At 45.2% G+C, this 20,663-nt stretch overlaps 2 protein-coding genes across 2 annotated transcripts in view; both read left to right on the forward strand.

The window, feature by feature from the left end:
* Positions 1 to 19,707, forward strand: part of LRP11 (LDL receptor related protein 11) — a 34,916-nt gene extending 15,209 nt beyond the window's left edge. Inside the window, exons 3-7 of the mRNA XM_058665168.1 lie at positions 536 to 677; positions 5,512 to 5,637; positions 6,884 to 7,093; positions 17,391 to 17,480; positions 19,538 to 19,707. Of these exons, the coding sequence (XP_058521151.1) occupies positions 536 to 677; positions 5,512 to 5,637; positions 6,884 to 7,093; positions 17,391 to 17,480; positions 19,538 to 19,692 (723 nt within the window). The 3' untranslated portion in view covers positions 19,693 to 19,707. The remainder of the gene's footprint in view (positions 1 to 535; positions 678 to 5,511; positions 5,638 to 6,883; positions 7,094 to 17,390; positions 17,481 to 19,537) is intronic.
* Positions 10,505 to 11,410, forward strand: LOC118758287 (sialomucin core protein 24). Its single transcript, XM_036494048.2, is given in 3 exon segments — positions 10,505 to 10,712; positions 10,715 to 11,022; positions 11,024 to 11,410. Coding segments are annotated over 3 exon segments (588 nt in total). The 3' UTR covers positions 11,096 to 11,410.
* Positions 19,708 to 20,663: the final 956 nt, after the last annotated feature.

The following is a 20,663-nucleotide window of genomic DNA, read 5'->3' on the forward strand; positions in this document are numbered from 1 at the left end:
CGAGCTGAAGAAGCGGTCCTTGGGCTGAATGTCCAAAGTCACTTGCAGAGCCAGGGCTTGGATGCCATCGCTCTGGCCAAGACCAGGGACCGCCTGGGAGTGGTGCAAGGACGACAGAAGATGAGGCCCCCCCCCGGGTGGAGGGGGTGCTAAAGCAATGCCCACAGGGGGCTAAAGGCAACAAGTGGTGAGAGGAACTCAGCTATGTAACAGCAGCTGGAAAAGTGAGGGAACTCTCGGGTGAGTGCAGTGCTTGGAGAGGGACATACAGATTGGGACGAGCAACTACTAAGGACAGGAGAAGGGACCATCAGTCCATGGTACTGGCAGCTCAGAGAACACCAGAAATGAAGATTTCAAGTTGGATCCAAGCTGCCAGAATCAGGGTGTGGTTGAGTATTCATCGGCTTTGGACCCCAAGCAGAGGGGTGGCTGTGTCGCTGCTCCAAGGAGGAGCTGACTCCCCGTTCAGGAGCGTGAGGGGGCCTGTGCTTGGGGTCCTCGCCGACCGTGACGTGTCTTCTCTGTGTGCCAGGTGCCTCAGTCAGGGACCCTGAAGTTGGCCCACCTGCAGGAGGGAACCTACACATTCCAGCTGACTGTGACCGACACTGCAGGCCAGAGAGGCTCCGACAATGTGTCGGTGACAGTGCTTCCCGCGGCCCGCGCCACCAAAGGTGAGAGGGCAGTCCTTCTGCGACCAGCCCAGACCGGGCTGTCCGTGGGAGGGGGTGCTTGCCTGGCACTTTACATTCCGACTGTGCAGTCTATGGGCTCGTCCATTTTGGTTTTTGGTGTTGAATAAGAAAGTATAAAAATACAACAAAAATAAGTTCCGTTTTGCTTTGGGATAAGTTGGCACTGCTAGGTTAGGGGGGAAGGAAGGTATAAGAACAGACCATAAGATGCCCTGGAGTAGCCCCAGTCTTTTTTTTTTTTTTTGAAAAAAGACTTTATTTATTTTTATTGCAAAGTCAAATATACAGAGAGAGGAGGAGAGACAGAGAGGAAGATCTTCCATCCGATGATTTCAATCCCCAAGTGACCACAATGGCGGTGCTGTGCCAATCCTAAGCCAGGAGCCAGGAACTTTCTCCAGGTCTCCCACACAGGTGCAGGAACCCAAGGCTTTGGGCCGTCCTCGACTGCTTTCCCAGGCCACAAGCAGGGAGCTGGATGGGAAGTGGGGCCGCCGGAATTAGAACAGGCGCCCATATGGGATCCCGGGGCGTTCAAGGCGAGGACTTTAGCCACCAGGCCACCGCACCAGGCCCCCCAGTCTTTTCTTGACTTGACTCCATGAACGACAGTTTCTGGCTTTCCCAGGAAAGGACTTTGTTGAAAGTGATTCTGTTTGATGTGTAGGTTTGCAGCTCACAGCCAAGGAGCACAAATGAGGCAATCTAACTCATAGATGTAAAGTGGTGTGGGGGTTGGGGGCCTTGGAGGAAAGATGTTGGTCGCACTTTCAGTTGGATGGGAGGAATAAGTTTGAGTGATCTATTACACATATAGTGACTGCAGTCAGTAATACTTCAGTACAAAGGGGCTTCAGAAAGCTTACGGAAAAAGGACATTTAAAAGTAAGTTTATTTCGGTGCAAAAAAAAATTATGTCCATGCATAGTTTTTTCATTGTACACATTTTCTATGAACTTTTTGAAAACCTCATGTACAATTATTATTTGTCAATTTAAAGTAAAATATAAAAACAAGGGAAGGGCATACCACAGAATTAAATAAAAGCATGAATTGTTGGTAAAATTAATCATTCTAGAATTTAAAAAAAATTTTTTAAGGAATTTGAGTTAGGGAGAGACAGAAATCTTCCATCTGTGGGTTGACTTTCAAAATGATCCCAACAGCTGGGGCTGGGGCTGGACCAGGCCGGAGCCAGGAACCAGAGGCTCCCTCCAGGTCTCCCAGTGGGTGCAGGGAGCCAAGAACTTTGGCCTCTTCCACTGTCTTCTCAGGTACATTAGCAGAAATTAGATTGGAAGTACAACAACTGGGACTTGAACCAACACCCATACTGGATGCCGGCACCACAGACGGTGCCTTAACCCTCCATGCCATACCAGCAAACCTCACTTTAGAACATTTGCAAGAGAAGGAAGGAAAGAATGCAGCTAAGGACTAAAGTTAAAATAAATTGTAATATGCAAAGCACATTATATCCCTTTAAAAGCGCAATTTTAAAAATTTCCATGGATACTTTAAACAGATGCATAGGCACAGTAATATAGTTCAAACTGTATGTACTACTTTCTCACATTCTGTTGTACAATGTAAAACTCATTTATTTCATTCATTTGTGTTTCTTACCTTCCCAAACGTCCTCATTTCTCAGGTGAGCTTAGGTTAACAATAATACCCATCACATGGGACTTGGAGCATGGGAGTATATTCCAGAGAGATCGTTCTCAAACACAGCTGACTTGTGGATGCGTGCTGAGATTCTGGACACGTGAAGATCCTGATTCCTTGGTTTCTGGATTCAGCAGTTGTGCTAGCACCACGGACAGGGCAGTGCGCTGGTAGATGCAGCCCCTGTCCTCCTGTTGCTTGTAGTCTGTTAAAACCACTGTCATAGCCGTAGTAACTCTGGCATTCATCAGTATTTGATACTTGAATGGTAATGAGCCAGCACTTTGAGAAATAAGGGTCCAAGAAATGGAATGTGACTGTGACTTCTTGCACTATAGTGGATCTAGTTTTCCATCTAAAATGGGCCAGCACTGTGGTGTAGCAGGCTAGGCCTCTGCCTGTGGCCTGGCATCCTGTGGGGATGCCTGTCTGAGTCCTGCCTGTCCTGCTTCCCATCCAGCTGCCTGCCAATATGCCTGGGGAAACAGCAGAAGACAGCGGAAGTGCTTGGGCCCCTGCACTGACCTGGGAGACCTAGAAGAAACTCCAGGTTCCAGCTTGAGTCTGGCCAAGCCCTGGCCATGACAGCCATTTGGGGAGCAAATCAGCAGATGGGAGATTCTGTCTGTGGCTCTCTGCCTTTCAGATAAATTTATTTAAAAAAAGATGCATGTGGGAAAAGTTACATAGGTAACTAGAGATGTTAGCGTCCTGAGAAGCAGCTGTGGTGACTTGCATTAGCAGCATTAGAAAATGTGCAGCCGGTGACTCCTGTTCAGTTAGTTTAAGCTTCCCATGTAGACAGAGGGGAATGGCACATGCAGAGGCCACAGCCAAACTCAGTCCCTCTCTTGCACTATGGGGTCTCCCGTGATGATCGACGAAAGTGGAGAGTGTCCAGGCCAGCCTAGGTTGGAGTGGTGCTGTAGACTTGGTGCAGCTGCACAGCAGAAGCAGCCCATTGCCCAGCACCCCTTGCAGCAGGATCCCCAGAAGCATCACCTTTCCCATGTTCCCTGAGCAGGAGGACTCACCAGGCAAGACCAAGTCAAGTGCTTTGGGAGAAGTCATCCCCACAGAAAGTAGAAGATTGTTGCTTTTGTACACTCTGTACTGACATGGGCAGATGGCGAAAGCCTTGCCAGCCACTTGTTTACCTTGGCTGGCTCTCTCAGGCCAACTGCCCTGATCCCGGGAGTGATGTGCCTGCTGTACATTTCCAGACCTTCTCCACGATAATAGTAAAATGTTTCTGAAGTAGCAGCGAGTGATGTGAACCACTTCTGATGACTGATGAGCCACTTGGGTCGAGATCTTATGTATATGTCTTAATATAGAAAATGAAGAAGAAATCAGTATAGCATGAACTGTATCTGGGATCACTTACTGGTTATATTGGAAGGACTTATTACATAAATTATAGTTAAAGAAACATCACATGGAGACACTGAATAAGCAGACAGAGAAAGAGCTGTGTAGGATGGATTTGAGGAACATCAGAGTGCTGTTAAGGAGGAGGAAGCCCCAACCTCCCATCAACAGTGTCTAAATGGGATCATTTTCAATTTGTTCCACTCAGTGGATAAGTAATATACAGATGTGAGGCTTGGAACAAATCATCATGAGAATTCCAATGCCATAATGCTCCCCCACACTAGCAAACTCACAAAACCAAAGTCAGTTTCTGTCACCAATTGGGAAAATATAATGGCTTCTTACTTCCAAGAAAGAAAAAAAGAGAGAGAGAATGTTTCTGCCCCTTCTGTTGTGTCTGTTGGTCCTGTGATTAACTGCACAGTTGTTATAGTAACCAAGATGGCATCTACCTGAGTAAAGGTATCCTTTTTGTATGATCATCATTCTTTTTGATTTTGAATACATTAATATCTTGAACCTCTTTGTGTGTTGGGGAAAAATATAACCAATTCTAAGGGCTAGCATGCAGTTCAACTGTGATCAGGATCAGCTCTCCAAACAGATGTGTAAGATATGCCCTAGGCATCTCCTGGACCAACACATACTCCAAATGCATGTACCTAAGGTTCCACTCAAGTGTGCATGTTGTGCTTGGTCATTTGTTCCTGTAGAACATCATAGAAGTTGCCACTGTTCCCATCCTCCCAAAGAGAAACAGTGAGTCCATGCTGTCCCAATAAAACTGTGAGACTCCCTGGGCCCTTCAGGTCCAGTCACTCAGTGCTTGTGTAGCTAAGTGTAACAAAATCGCTGTAATCACACGTGCATGAAACGGCCTCTGAGACAGTTTTGGAGGCTCCTGTGAGCTGACTACAGACTCATTTTTTCATGGAAAAAGATCCACACCAGCAGCTTAACTGAAGTTAGGATTTTACAGTAGTCAGCAAATAGGATCCAGATGTAAAAAGCTAAGTCCATAAAGGGCATTACCCGGGAAACAAGAATGCAAGACACACTTAGGTGAAGTGGTGGTTCATGCATGTTCCACCAAGAGGTAGGGCTGTGTCAGGTGGCCTACCAAGAGGCAGTAAATGGCCCAGGGGAAAGGGATCCCCTGCTTGGGTAAGTGGGTGAATGCAGAGTAGAAGACTGAGGGGGCTTGGAAGTGGATGGAGGAGACCACCACTGCCTCATTGGCCATGCAAGCTTGGGACACAGCTCTCAAGCAGGCAACCCATGGGGTTTCTGCTACTCCTGCTCCAGCTGTTAGGTTTTTCCTGTTACCTGCATCTCTTTACCTCAGTACATTTTTAAAAATATTTATTTATTTTCATTGGAAAGGCAGATATGCAGAGAGGAGGGGAGACAGAGAGGAAGGTCTTCCGTCCAATGATTCACTCCCCAAGTGACCACAACGGCTGGAGCTGAACTTATCTGAAGCCAGGAGCCCGGAGCTTCTTTCCAAGTCTCCCATGTGGGTGCAAGGTCCCAAGACTTAGTACCATCCTCGACTGCTTTCCCCAGCCACAAGCAGGGAGCTGGATGGGAAGCAGGGCTGCTGGAATTAGAGCCAGCACCCATATGGGATTCCAGCACATTCAAGGCAAGAACTAGCAGCTGGCTACCGCGCCAGCCATCCAAGTACATCTTGGACACATTATTTGTCTGGCTGTGCTGGATGTCTGAGCTTTGCCTGTGCTCCCATGACCTGGGACTTGTTTACAAACAGGGTGCCTGGGCACTTGCTCACGCTACCACTTCTTCTGCGACGATGGCTGCTGCATTGACATCACCTTGGCTTGCGACGGAGAGCGGCAGTGTCCCGATGGCTCTGACGAGGCTTTCTGTCAAAACTGTGAGTTGGCTGTGTCACCTTGTCAGGGGAGGAGCTGGGAGGGGTGCAGAGGGCATGCCTGGGTTCTCAGAGTCAAATAGGAGACCAGTGTTCTTCCTCTTCCCGTTTATAGTTTACGTATATATGTATGTGTGTAAACTATATATGTGTATATATGTTTATAGTTTACATGTAAGGTTATGTGAAAAAAGATGGGTGTTTTTGAAAAAGATTGGGATTCTGCTAATTTGAAAGGCAGATTGACACAGAGAAAGGGAGAGATAGGGGGAGACTTCTGTTCGCTAATTCTCTCTCCCCAAATGGCTGCATTAGCCCTGGCTAGCCAAGAACTCTATCCAGATCTCTGACGCAGGTGCAGGAATAGGGTTAGTACTTGGGCCATCTTCCACTGCTTGCCCGGGCACATGAGCAGGGAGCTGAATCAGAAGTGGAGCAGCTGGGACTCAAGCCTGAGCTCATGAGACGCTAGCGTTGCCAACGGCAGCTTAGCTCACTGTGTTACAGGGCCAAGGCCAAAAGCTATGGGTAAGTGAGAATTCACTACAGGTCTGTTCTCTGTGTTATCAGTGTCCAATTATTGGTACTACTTATGTTTTTAAAACTTGTGAACTTTTTAGATTCTTCACATCCTAAAAAATGCTGTATCATATATGGCTTTTTCAATAAATGGCAATGAATTAATGTTCTGGCAAAATTTAACTTTTGACCCAAAGGTGTGGCTGAAGTCAGAGCTTACATATGCTATGTAAGTCACATACATACATACACATGCCTCCCCCACCCCCCGCCAAGAGAACCACCAGAAGCTCAGTGAGGCAATGGTTGGAGGAAACACGAAGTCTGAGAACCTTAGGATGATAATTTTCTCTTTGTTAATTTCTTTATACACAACATTTGGAAAACTAGTGGTTGAAAAAAATAAGGTTGGTTATCCATTCAAAAACTAGAAATAAGAGTCTTAGAACTATGTAAAGATTGTCAAAAATAATAAAAATAAGTAAATTAATTAAAAAAAAAGAAAAAATAGTCTTAGGGCTGTTTGTGCCTTGTTATTTTTTCTTTTTCTTTTTTTTTTATTAATTACATTGCATTATGTGACAGTTTCATAGGCTCTGGGATTCCTGTTTGCGCCTTATTAAGTGGGTTATTATTCCAAAGTAGGTACAGTTTTAAGTCAACTGCAAATGATTTTATGAAAAACGCAGAAAGGAAATCCAATATCTGACTAAGCTCTTCTATGCCTCAGTGGGCCTTGACCGAAAGATGGTGACCCACACAGCCACTACTCCTGCCCAGCCAAGAACGACAGCACTGAGTAAAGATGCTGGGGATGTGTCCTTATTGGAAAAGTCCCACAAAGCCACCGCCCCAGGCCAGCCAGCTGTGGTGTCCCACACAGAGAAGAACCACTTGGCCTTCGCGGGGATGGGAAGTCAAGTCATTCCTGTGATGCCAGGTGAGTTCTCAGGTTCAAGAGCCACATGAGTGTGGTTCCAAGCCAAGCTGAGCTTATACTTCATTGTAACTCTTCTTTCTTTTGGAAAGAATAAAAGAATTTGACCAAAAAACAAGTGTGGGGGAGGAAAAGCCTGATAAATTGCTTATTTGTAGGAAGGAAGACCTGCTTAAATAAAGGCTTCTCTCAGCATCCATGGGGAGTTGGTTCCAGGACCTCCCTAGGTACCAACCTCCATGAACCGCTCAAGTCATTTATATACAGTGGGGCAGTGAGCGCGCATAACCTGTGCTGAGTCCCACATACTTAGCTCTAGTTTGCGGTGCTACCAACTCGGTGTAAGTGTTGTAGGTAAGCATTGCACGCCATAATATTTAGGGAGCAGTATGAAGAGTGTTTAGTACAGAAGCAGTTTTTCTCTAAATATTACCAGTCCCTGGTTGATTGAATCCACGGATGTGAAACCCTTGTGCATACGTACATATGTACTCCAGGGACACCACCAGTGGGATGTGTTAGTATGTCCAAGTTGGGAAGAGAGGACACCTGGTGGATGGACACTGGTGCCCAGGATATTCTAGTTCAGGTGATTCTGAGCTGATGCTGCAGAATCCTGTGGTGTCTGGCACACAGCATTCACCCACAACATGTGATTGTCAACATGTTTCTCAGCTTGAGTCTGCCACCTGTGCTTGAAGTTCAGTGTTAGGCCTCCTGATTTAACCACTTCTATCCTGTTTTTATTTTCAAATAAGGCTGGTAAGATTTTAAAATACATTCAAGGTACTAATGGATTACTGATTCTATCCTATGAAATTTCTTCACCACATGCTTGTATTTGTATGATTATGTGACGTATGAAACAGAAATATACATGACCACACTTAAGTAAGCTTTTGTAAATGCCATTTCTGTTTCCAGTCTCTGCATACATTTTACTGAAGTAATTCATCACTGTTTTAATTGATGCCCATTGTCCAAGATATGGAAAGATGCAAAATAATTTAAAACACTACCCTTGACTGAACACTACTTTTTAAAAATACTGTGTGTTTACTTGAGAGGTAAACAGGCAGAGAGAGCTGTATGCTAGTTCATTCCCCAGAGGCCTAGAAGCTGGGAGCCAGGCACCCAACCCGTATCTCCTGAGGGAGTGACATTGAGCAGCTTGAGAACCGACGTCTAGTGCAGTGGGTCAGCCTGATTCTTTAAGGAACGTGATGGAACCTGGGTAAATCCGTGACCTCCCCATGGAGCCATGGTCACCTGGGCGAATCCGTGACCTCCATGTGGAGCCATGGTCACCTGGGCGAATCCGTGACCTCCCTGTGGAGCCATGGTCACCTGGGCGAATCCGTGACCTCCCTGTGGAGCCATGGTCACCTGGGCGAATCCGTGGCCTCTCTGTGGAGCCATGGTCACCTGGGCAAATCCGTGGCCTCTCTGTGGAGCCATGGTCACCTGGGCAAATCCGTGGCCTCTCTGTGGAGCCATGGTCATGGCTTCCCTGTGAAATAGTCCAGAGCTTACTTGTTCAGCTTTCTGTTGCAGGGACTAGAGTGAACAGCTTTGACCTTTAAATTCATTCAAAACTTTTTTTTTAAGATTTATTTATTTTATTACAGAGTCAGATACACAGAGAGGCGGAGAGACAGAGAGGAAGATTTTCCGTCCGATGATTCACTCCCCAAGTGAGCCGCAACAGCCAGTGCGCGCTGATCCAAAGCCAGGAACCAGGAACTTCTTCCGGGTCTCCCATGTGGGTGCAGGGTCCCAATGCATTGGGCCGTCCTCGACTGCTTTCCCAGGCCACAAGCAGGGAGCTGGATGGGAAGTGGAGCTGCCGGGATTACAACCGGCACCCATGTGGGATCCTGGCACGTTCAAGGCGAGGACTTTAGCCACTAGGCCACGCTGCCAGGCCTAACCCTAGATATTTCATATGTATCTGGACTTTCCTTTTGAAACTACAAGATCACACTTCCTGGAAGGTAATTGGAATGTGTTAAACCCTGAGAACCAGCACATCTGTTTAGCCACTTGTTTTATGATGCTATAGCATACCTGAGGCATGTACCCTATAAAGAAAGGGGTTTATTTTTCTTGAGTGCCTCGTCTCTTTGGCCTCCAGTAAGGGTCCCAGGGTGGGTAGTGCTGCAGTGGAGGGCGTGTGGAAGAGGTCACATGGAGGGACACAAAGCCATAAGGCTTTGGGTGTCAGACTTGCTGTTTCTGTAATCACTTGCTTACTTGGAAACTGAGAGAATACAATCCCTCCCAAGGATAGCATCCCCCGACTCTGATGAGCACTTTCCTAGGTCCTGCTTGAAGGTCCTGAAACCACAACCCCGCCAGCCTGGGAGCCAAGCTTCTGCCACATAAGTCCCTGGGGTTCGCATTTGAGCCATGCCCACACCCCAGTGTTTGTCATCTTACAGCACGGTGCCAGGATTCTGCTCTGTTCCTGCATGGAAGGAAGAGCAAGGGCGGGCAAGCTCCCTTCACACCCACCAGGATGCTCAGGTGGCTGTTTCCACGATTCTTCCAAGGGGAGCCGTTCCTCGGGAGTGGAGTTGCTTTCTGCTGAGGCCTGTGTCCTTCAGCCAGCTGTCAGCAGCAGCTGCTTCTGAAGTGCACCCTGTGATGCTGGGGCTCTCACAGGAACAGCCCTCTTAGAAGAGGCCCTCTCTGGGTTCACTCAGTCTGAAAGTTTTGGGTACTGTACTGGGAGAGATTTCTTTGTTATTGTTTGAAATTTATAGATGATCTACATAGCGAATTCTGTCTTGTAACCGCCCCCCCAACCCATATGTAAGTTGGTTCAAAGAACCACTTGATTTTAAATAAAATGACATGGCTCATGTTATCTAGAAATTAGTTAAATGCTACCAGCATTCTGACACGTTTAACTGTTACTCCTTTGTTGAGTAAAAATATGTTTGTAAGCAATGATATTTTTATTATTCCACTTTCATCAAAGGTTATTGGTACCACAGTATTCAACTGAGCAAAGAACATGTCAGGGAGGAGCTTTGTGCCACTATCATAAGACCTAGATTACATTTTTATAAAAGCAGACGCATAGGCCAAGTTTCAGAAGCTGTCCTGGTACAACGCAAAAGTTTCACAATACGAACATTTCCTGAAGGAACTTCCTCTCACCTGCTTCACAGACCTGTGGTTAGTCTCCCACTGAACAAACAGCAAGAAAGGACCACGCTAGTGTCTGTGCTGATTGGGCCACAAGAAACTCCAGAATATTCTGGAAGGCATACCTATATGGTAGCCACTTTCCCATCTAGTGTTTCCAGCTTTGTTTAAAACAGCCTCCATGGAGCCGAGTCTTGAAGGCGGCGCTGCAGGGCACGGAGGGACAGCCCGAGTGTGGTGCACCACAGCGCTGAGCACATGATGTCAGGCCTCTGCCGCAGGCTGCTTTGGGCCACCGCCTGCCTGGCTGCGCTCTGCATCCTGTGCGTGGACTCCAACAGTACCTTGGCCCTGGCCCTGGCCCTGACCCTGAGCAGGACTAACACCTCGACTGTAATGCCCACCATGATAGTGCTGACATCCAGTACGCCTGCCCCATCGACCAGCACTCCAGCACTAGAAACGTGTGCCAGCGTGGCAGCTGTGCCTCCTGTTCTAATACTGGTATTGGTGATGTTACCTGTGTTTGGTTAGAATGCAAAGAAAAGAGCTACTGTTCACATAATTCATCAGCGGGGTGCAAAGTGGTGAACAGCACTACTACTGCTACTGCTCCAGTGCCAACCGCTTCTACAGCTAAAACCACAACCCGGCCTGCAACTTCTACCACAGCTACTACCTCAGGTGCAACAAATACCACTTTTACCCTAACCTTATCACCTGGGCGGAAGTCCACCTTTGATACAGCCAGTTTTATTGGAGGAATTGTCTTTGTCTTGGGGTGTGCAGGTTGTAATTTTCTTTCTCTATAAATTCTGCAAATCTAAAGAACGAAATTGCCACACTTTGTAAACAGACCCATTGAATTCACAAGGACTGGCGATTCATTTGAGTAACTCACTGAAACCAAAATACTCTTTCTGAAGAAGTCCCACGTGGAAGACACTATTCCAGGATCTTTACATTTCCATGGGATGCATACAGAATGTGCAGGAACATCATTCTGGAAAAAAAATAGGTTAAACCATTTTGCTCAACAGGAATATTTACAATATTCTGCATAAATCCTTGTGGCTGTCACCTTTTATTTTAAATGGCTGCTGCTGTGGGTTATGTTTCTTTTCTTAACATGCCAAATGTAACTTTCTGTAAGTGATGGAAAATGTTGTCATAGCTAGACAACTGTGGGGAGTGGGGTGCTGAAGCCGCTCCAGGATTGAGAGGGGCCGTTGCAAGATGGCTGCTGGCCCAGGGCCAGGAGGCGGGGTTGGTCTCGCCAGCAGGTAAACAGGCAGTCACAGAGATAGGCTAATGCCCTCGCTGCAATTATGTCATTGCTACTGGCCTATCAGATAGTGCCAAGTGGACCCACAGGGAGAAGTGATTGGTGGAGAATGATAGCCAATAAAAGCTAGAGGACGGCGGACAGACAGACAGACGGACGGACGACCAATGACCAACAATGACGAGAAAGACGGAGAGACTACGACGGAGAAAGACGGGACAAGGGGGAAGAAGGACGGGCGGGAAGAAGGGTGGCGGAGAGAGAGCTGGAAAAGAGGGATACAGACAGAAACAGTAAAAGCAGTACGGAGAAACAGGACAAGAATGGAGAAATGCTGCAGAAAGTACGGGAGGAAATATGGGAATAAGGGTGGCAGAAAGAGGGCTGGAGAAGCGGGGAGGAAAGCTAAGGCCACTGGGGAAAAGGGTGGCGGAGAAAAGGGTTTAAATGCGGCCGCTTTTGGCAGTGAATGTCCACAACATTATGTCCAAATGTCCATTAACATTTACTTACATTTGCAAATGTCCCTTCTGCATCAATGGACTACTTGAGTGATGTCTGGCATTATTTTTGGTTGGGATAGATTTGGTTATGGTGTCCACCAAGCTTTCTTGAAAAGTCACTTCTTTAGTTAGGCAGGAAGGAAGTAAATTTCAGAATTACTTAGTCTTTAGATAAGATGATCATTTTAGGATTTTCAGACAGCAAATGTAACCGGTGTAATTTCAGAAACCCGAGGGGTTTTTAGTTGATCAGACTGTAGATTTTTAATGATGGTTTTTCTGAATGAATGTGGTTTTTCTCTTTTCTAATCTCCCTTCCTGGTTTTGATTCCTATTATGTAATAGGCATGCATAGTTTAATTTCTCTAGCTGTCTTGTAGCAGTTTTTGTCTAGCTGCCTCCCTCCCCTCCCAGTGGGTCACTTCTCCCTTGGCCTTTGACACATTGGATGAGCTCAGAGGCTTTTCTTAGTTTAAAATGGACTTTGGCTTTTCTAGGTCATAAAGGTTTTTTGTTGTTGTAGTTGTAATTTCTTTAGCCTTTATTGGCTGAATGTAGCACTTGATTTTCAATATTTTATAACAGGGAATGACAAATTGCTTCGGTTCGTTTCCTAAAATGAAACTCCTTGCATTTAGCAGATGGTATTAAAAGTTCTTAGGTGAAGATTTACTGTTGCCTTTGTTACTGGTACAGCTGAAGTTTGTTTTACTCGCACACTGTACATACACCTAATGTTTTCAAATGCCTTAATTGTTTAAAATCTCTGGCTTCAAAGGTTTTTGGGGAAAGGTAGGTTTACTTCACGTTTTTGTGTTTCCATTGATAGTACTACCCTAGGTACCTCACAAGTTTATTATGGTGCCATGGCTGGTAGCTGTTACAGAGTGCTACAGGATTCATTTGAAAATTGCAAAGTTTCCATTCTTCCTAAGGTGGTAAAATTAGCTACAGTGTAGTTATCATTTCCCTGAGTATGTGTTCCTTGCCACACGTTAATGTCCGCACGGGCAGCAAATGTGAAAATGCAGCTTGCTTTGAGGCCTCCGCGTTTTCCAGCACCCTCTGACAACAAAAGCGTTCTATTGAAATCCCTGAGATTTTGCAGATCTACAAATGATCCCTTGTAACAGAACTCAGCAGCCTTTTTCTAACCCTCTTCCCCCTCTTACCCCGCACCCTTTTAGTAATATGGTATCTTGAGCCATTAATAATTTTTGTTTTTTTTTTTTAATCTTGAAGATCTACGCAAACCTCTTCTGATTTGTCGTCTGATTTGTCCCTGCAGGTGTAGTTCTATCACGTACCTTATTTTACCTTTCAGATACTTGTTGCACAGGCAGACACTGCTGTGTTTAGGAAATTCTATTTTAGTTCAGCAGAACCAGTCTGTATCATGTACCAAACTGATTTAAAATAAGTCTACATGTTTATTGAATTTAAAAAAATGGAACAGCCTCCAGCCAGCTGCCCAGTCCCAGTGTGAATGTGTGCCTATGCATGGTAGAATCCAGTAGATCATGCAAAAGAGAAGGAAAATGGTTTCCTGCAACATGAACTCTTCTAGAAGGATCATTACCAAAAAGAAATAGTTGCAGAAGCTCTCACCGTCAGGGCTTTGTTCTGGTTGCCTATGCTGGGTAAGCCTGTAAAGCAAAGCCGGCCTCTTGTGTTCCATGTGCTGGAATCAGGCGGCCTGGGGAGTTACGGGAAACCCCTTCATGGAATGTGCACAGGAGGTTCACCTTTGAAATACCAGGGCCAGGCAAGGTGTCCTCTTACGGTTCATGGCCACCGTACCTCCCGAGGTCTCCTAAGCATATTCCCTTCCCCAGCATCTGATCCCTCCCCCTTCCTTCATCGCCCTCTTCCTATCCTCAGAAACCAGAGTTTCCAAGAAAATACAATTTAGTTTGGACAGATAAAGATTCAGATGGACTTGTGCAGTTTTATTTATTTTTTTTAAAGATTTATTTATTTTATTACAAAGTCAGATATACAGAGAGGAGGAGAGGCAGAGAGGAAGATCTTCTGTCCACTGGTTCACTCCCCAGGTGCGCAGCAACGGGCCGGTACACGCCAATCCGATGCCGGGAACCAGGAACCTCCTCCAGGTCTCCCACGCGGGTGCAGGGTCCCAATGCATTGGGCCGTCCTCGACTGCTTTCCCAGGCCACAAGCAGGGAGCTGGATGGGAAGTGGAGCTGCCGGAATTAGAACCGGCGCCCATATGGGATCCCCGGGGCGTTCAAAGCGAGGACTTTAGCCGCTAGGCCACGCCGCCGGGCCCTTGTGCCGTGTTTTAAACAGCATCCCCCTTCTCCCCCTAGGCCCCGCCACCCAGGTCTAGAACCTGTGCCAAGTACAGTTTACTGATCTCTTACCACATCTGTAATAGAGATTTGTCCGAGCCCTTTCTAAGGAAGCAGTTAAACGTTGTCTATAAGTAAGTAAATGCCATACTTCCTAGGTGTGTGCTCCGTATCTGTAATTTAAAACCAGCTGTTTCAAAAATCTATAATCATTTGCCTCAAATTCATTTAGGAACAAGGCATTGCATAATCAAATAAATCACAAAATAACGGGTAGTTTGTCCAGCAGGTCTGTTACATGTGGCACAGAGCCTCCCAGATCCCAATTCTCTGTCCCAGCAGGGGAACTCTCACTTATTCAGCCTGCAAATTAGAAAACTGAGATGATATTATGCTAGGAAATTCCTAACACATCAAGAGGACATAATTAGTCCTTTTATAATTTCTCCTTCCCTAGAGGAAAATTAGATCAAGAGCAACTATATGAAACCAACTATATGTCAGAAGCAATATGTGGTCTTATAATAAATGTGTTCTGTCCCTCCCCCATCCACCCAGGGGAAATAATAGGAAAATGGTAAGTTCCTTAGGACAAAATGGTAAGTTTCTTTTCATGCTTGGGATATGGTTCTGTGCATAGTAGGTAGGTACTCAGCAAATGTTCCTAAAGCATTGGTTCCTCAACAGTTAAATTACTGAGTACCTGCTCCAAGATAAACACTCCATCAAATCCTTTGGATGGAAAGGTAACTCAAAACATGTAAATGAGTTACTGCAGTACTGTGAGATAAGTACAATTAAGAAGCTAGCTATAAAGTATAGGGGTAAATAGAGAAATGATTATGTCTTGAAAAAAGTTGGAAAGTCTTGTCTTCTAGAGATCATTTTTAAGCTGATTGTTGGAAGAATTAGGGACTTGCCAAATGGAAAAGTCCAGGCAGAATGTAACACAAAGTGAAAAGGCCAAAATCTAGGAATGACAGAGTGTGTTCCTAGTTTGTTTGTTTGTTTGTTTGATTGTACTGCCTTTGTTTCAGGAAGAATTTAAGGTAATTTATGTTCCAGTCTTTTCACACTGGAGTGGTTAGAGATGAGACTCAAAGATGGCAGGAAGTATATTATCAAGAGTTTTGTAATTGATGCTTGAATATGAATTTTATATAATGGAAAACAAACCCAAGAGGACTGATAATCAGATTTGTTGTGAATTTTCTGAATATTGAATGAAGATAGAAATTGAAGATTAATATGTACATTTACATGATTTCATTTTTGTAAAAGGCAAAAGTGCATTTATGTGTGTTTATATATACTTGTATATACAAAGGAAAATGTTTCAAAGGATATACTTTAACTTGTTCACAGTGATAACCTCTGGGGAATGGGATTAGAGGGAAGGGGATTTATGTAGCTGTCTGTACACTGGGTGGGACAATTGTGCTTTTATTTCTGTATTTGAATTTTTAATAAATATGTATTATTTATATACTATTTTAAAAAATAAAAAAAAAACCAGCTGTGAGTTCTTAGAGCCCAGACCTCCTTGGTGCTGGAGTGATGTGGGAGCGGTGGGGTACAGTGCAGAGGCTCAGTCCTGAGTCCTAATTCCAGCAGCAGAGTTGCCAGGTAGTTAAGTTCTCTGAATTTCATTTCCTGCCTTGTAAGAGGGTAAGGTGGTTAAGGGCTGCAGGAACTATTATCTGTAAGTACAACTTACATCTCTCAGACGAGGTAGCAACTGACGTTTGGAAAAGTAGGGCATCATTAACTCCAAAGCAAAGTACTGCGCAGTCTCTTATATTATTATCAAGCAAAAGCTCTGGGGGCATGCACAGAAACTGACAGTATATAAGAAAATAATCTAAGGGATTACTTAAAACCGTAAAATATTGTTAAAGATACTCAGGTTTCTGTCTGCTGTGGTGACGAACAGGAAAGTGTTGAGTGGCAGGGAGCGTTAGAGAGGCTTTAAGGAGATAAATGTGTCGGCGCTCCCTCCATTTAACCCATGTCTGTGATGATCATTTTTAATCACTGATATCTGGCTCTTGTGGGTTCTGAGATTAAATTTACAATCTTCTGTTATCCAATTAACATTATGATAGAAAATCCCCAGGTAGTCTCAGTATAAATTATCAATAATTTTTATGCATCACCTTTCAGTAGTCTTATTTCAATCTCATGAATTACAGATATTTCTGTTGATGCCATGTGAGTTTAAAAAAAAAAAGCTTTAGCCATCTTGTCAGTAGATCACTTCTGATTCATTGCCGCTATTAGAACATTCAGATTCAGCCTTGAAGTCACACTATGAATGCTAACTACCCCCCATTCTGTATTATATTGATGTAATAGATACAAAATGCTTTAAAACTCTACATGGGAAAAAAGACGGCACAGCCATAGCCCATAAAGATCTCTGGATAAAATCCCCAAATTGGATCTTTCTTAGTGTGTTCCTTCAGTTGTATATGATAATGCTAGATGTGCTGGTTTTCATCAGCAAACTGGGAGACACACTTGAACTTAGACTCCCATTCTTGTTACCTACTTAATACTTGAGTGGACCCAAGTGAGAATCCTGAGCCTACACAGCAAAGCCTGAGGTTTTGGTGCCCCTGCCAGGGTGGTGGGGGCAAGTCCACAGCAGGGCTGAATGCCTTTTGCATGCACATGGTTCATTTTTCAGAGGCAAGCCTTTCCTGACTTTCTGCTTGCCTGGGGTGAGGTCCCGAGACCAGCATGGGCTCATTCTTTCCTTCCCTGTCCAGCGGGGGTGGAGCTGGAGTTGCAGCCCTTCCTTCCCCTCTCTGGCTGGTGGTTTTCTCAAGCTGGCCGCACCTAGGTATCTAGTGCTTTACTATCAAACAAGGACTTGATATTTATTAGAGAAAGAAATCCTGCAAGCCCTTTCTTTAAGTCCATCTTCTAAACACCAAGTAAGTTGAAGTGTCAATTCTGTATCAAGTAAAAGGGATTGGTTTTATTGCACATTATTTCCTGGAGTCTGATGCAGCTTCAGTGTATGCTCTGTTTATTTTCTGCAGACAGCAGTTCTCCAGCAAAGAAGAAAGAGGAGGAAACATATATTTTTGAGTCGAAGAGCAGTCGAGGAGAACACCCAGCTCCAGAAGCAGGTAAATGTGTGCTTTGGAAACACCTTGCCACCGGGTGAAGACAGGTGCAGGACTTTTAACCACTGTGCCACAGGATGAATGTTTTCCAGACAATGTGATGCCTCGTGAGCGGCTCCACTAGCAGAAGTGACAACCTTGGACGGGTCCTAACTCTGGATCTCAGTTTCTACATTGATGAGATGAGGACGGTAACCGCAACTGTCTTACAAGGTTGTTAGGGAGAAGAAATGGACAGTTCATGGGAAGCATTTAGAGCCTTGCTTGCCTGCATAATGAGCCACCTTTATAAATGATGGCCATCGTCCCTGAGTTACCTACTATTCAGAAGGGGTAAAGGGGGCTGGGTGCGCTTATGTACAGCAGACAGACTGCCACTCGAGATGCTCACATCCTGTAGCAGGTGCCTGGACCCTAATGCACACCTTGAAAGGCAGCAAGTGACTCAAGCAGCTCATCTTGCTATCCATGTGGGAGATCCTGAGTTCTAGGCTCCTGGCTTTGGCCTGGTGCAGGCTGCTGGGGAGTAAACCAGTGGGAAGGAGATAGCTCCATCTTGTCTCTCTGCCTTTCAAAAGGAAAGAAGTAAGGCCTGGCGTGGTAGCCTGGTGGCTAAAGCCCTCACCTTGCACGCACCAGGACCCCATACGGGCACTGCTCCACTTCCCACCCAGCTCCCTGTTTGTGGCCTGGGAGACACCAGAGGATGGCCCAAAGCTCTGGCCATTGCAGTCACTTGGGGAGTGAACCAGTGGATGGAGGATCTTTCTGTATCTCCTCTCTGTTAATCTGCCTTTCCAGTAAAAATAAATAAATCTTAAAAAAAAAAAAAGGAAAGAAACAAGATTTGCTAATAAAAATAAAATGGCATGAGAGTTCCTCATTGTGATGACAGAAGACCATGAACTGAAGGAGTTTAGGCAGTGCAGGGACTACTTACTGACCTTGAGAATACCCTGCTTCTATAATTTTGGTAGATCTCAATCAGAAAGAAGATGCTTTTGACACAGTTCTGTAGAAAGGCAGGCTTAGTCCTCTGTATCCTACAAACTAATTCATAAAGATGTAGGAAAGCAAAATATAATTCTCATAGATCTAAACATTGGAAAACACTTTCGCACGCCGGAAGTCTTCTTAGTGTCTAGACAATATTAAAATTCAATTTTTAGATGATAAGTGTCTGAGAATAAGGTAGATGTCACTCCCTGGAAGCCGCTCTGCTGGTCTGCTGGCCTCGTGGACTCGACCGGTCTCTTCCTGCATCGATCTGGAAGGAAAGCAGCCTGCCTCTGGCCACCATGCACAGATGGGCCTGGCAAGTCTCAGTTCTAGTTAGCCAGTGACCGCTCTGCTTGCGGGCCCTTCTGAACACCATCCCCATTGTGTGAAAAGAATGTGTAGTTCAGTCACCTTAACTGGGTATGAGGACATTATCATGGTGCATTTTAGAGGAAGATGGAAAACTTCCAAATCTCAAAACGCAGAAGAAACTATGGGAACCAAGGATTAAAAAGTAGACAATAACTTTGGATATTCATCAAATAACTTTAATGAGACAGTTCCTCTTCTACATCTTTAGATAGTCATATTTTATGGCCTGGCAACCTTGTATCTGGTTTGGCAGGTTGGAATGTTGTCTTAGCTTGTTGGTTCATTGTTAGTCTAGGATTAGGATAGTTAAATCTGAGCCCTGGAGTTGGGGTTGGGTCTCCAACCCAAGTCTTCTCAGCCTCCACACTAAGGCTTCTCTTGAAACTAGACAGACACATCTTGAGGTCTGGAAGCTGTTGTCTTCATTTACTACCCCCTGGATAGGTAGACCTGAGCTGACTGTTGAGTTTCAGTTCCTAAGAAATGGCTTAGGGCTCCTGGGATCTCTGCCTCCTTTAGCTTGCCCAAGCCCCTTGCACCTTCATCTGCAGCGCAGTGGCAGTGCTAGCACCCAAGGGAGCTGTTCAGCATGGACAGCTAGTGCCTGCAAGTGCTTGTCGCGTGGGAGGTGGCGGCTGTCCCTGGTACTGGTCACTGACGCCTCCTGTTGGCCTCTAACCTCTTCACAGGTGCCGTGCTGCCCCTGGCCTTGGGTCTGGCTATCACTGCTTTGCTGCTTCTCATGGTCACCTGTCGACTTCGACTGGTCAAACAGAAACTTAAAAAAGCTCGTCCCATTACGTCTGAGGAATCCGACTACCTCATAAATGGGATGTATCTATAATAAATGTAACCTAAGTAGCTTGCGACAGGGACGTGTTTCAAGTCCAGTTTATGCATACATCAAGCTCTGGCATTTACAACTGCTTTATCCATTTTTTTTCTTTTTTTGAATGGCCTAGATTCTGTAAATCTCAAATCTTTGTTGTAGAAAAATGTTTTTCTTAGGAAGTATGTGAAATATTTTAAAACTTAGCAAGTCGTAGAGTGAAAGACTTTTGCAAATCTAATTCTGATTTACATATATTGTCCCTGAAAATAGAAATTTGTAGTTAGCCAGGGCAAAAGGTCAGTCTATGCAGAGGTGAATTCCAGCTGGAGGGCAGTACTGACTTTTTGTATTTTAGGAGCCACCTGCTGGCCCCTTTAGCACAGCATTCCCTCGTTCTGTGGCCCAGATCTTTTCCCCTTCAGAATCTGTGGCTGAGAGTGGATCTCAAGAGAGCTTCTTCCGTTAGTGAGAAGTTATCAATGGCAGGGGCATCTGAATGCAAGCCCTGATGAGGAGGTTGGTGTAGCTGCAAGAGAGGTGACTGTGGAGTCCCCCCAGTACCTGTTACCACAGGAACTGGGGGGCATGTAGGTGGCATCAAGGTATGGTATGTAGGTGGTATCAAGGCATGTAGGTGGAAAAGCCCAGAATTTGGATGGCTGCTCCCTGGTCCAGAACGTAGCAATCCACTGATAATCATCTTTCCCCAGGAGTCTTTGCTGATGAAAGAGAAAAAGGAGATGTAAGTTAAAAAGGAGAAATTGACAATTTGTAAAATTGTCTCCGTGTCTAAGTGTCAGCAGGTTCCTCTATGCAATGGAATGAGCCAGCTCTTCTTATTTTTTAATATTATGAAGTGTTCTAAATGGGTAGCCACCAAAGCCAGGCTCATGTACTTTAACAGTGGGAGGGAGCGATCATTGAAATTCGTCCTTCTAGACAACGGGCACATCTAGCTTAGTATCACTCCCCTTGTCATCCAT

Source organism: Ochotona princeps, chromosome 1 (assembly GCF_030435755.1).
Source record: "Ochotona princeps isolate mOchPri1 chromosome 1, mOchPri1.hap1, whole genome shotgun sequence".
In the NCBI taxonomy this organism is placed as follows: domain Eukaryota; kingdom Metazoa; phylum Chordata; class Mammalia; order Lagomorpha; family Ochotonidae; genus Ochotona; species Ochotona princeps.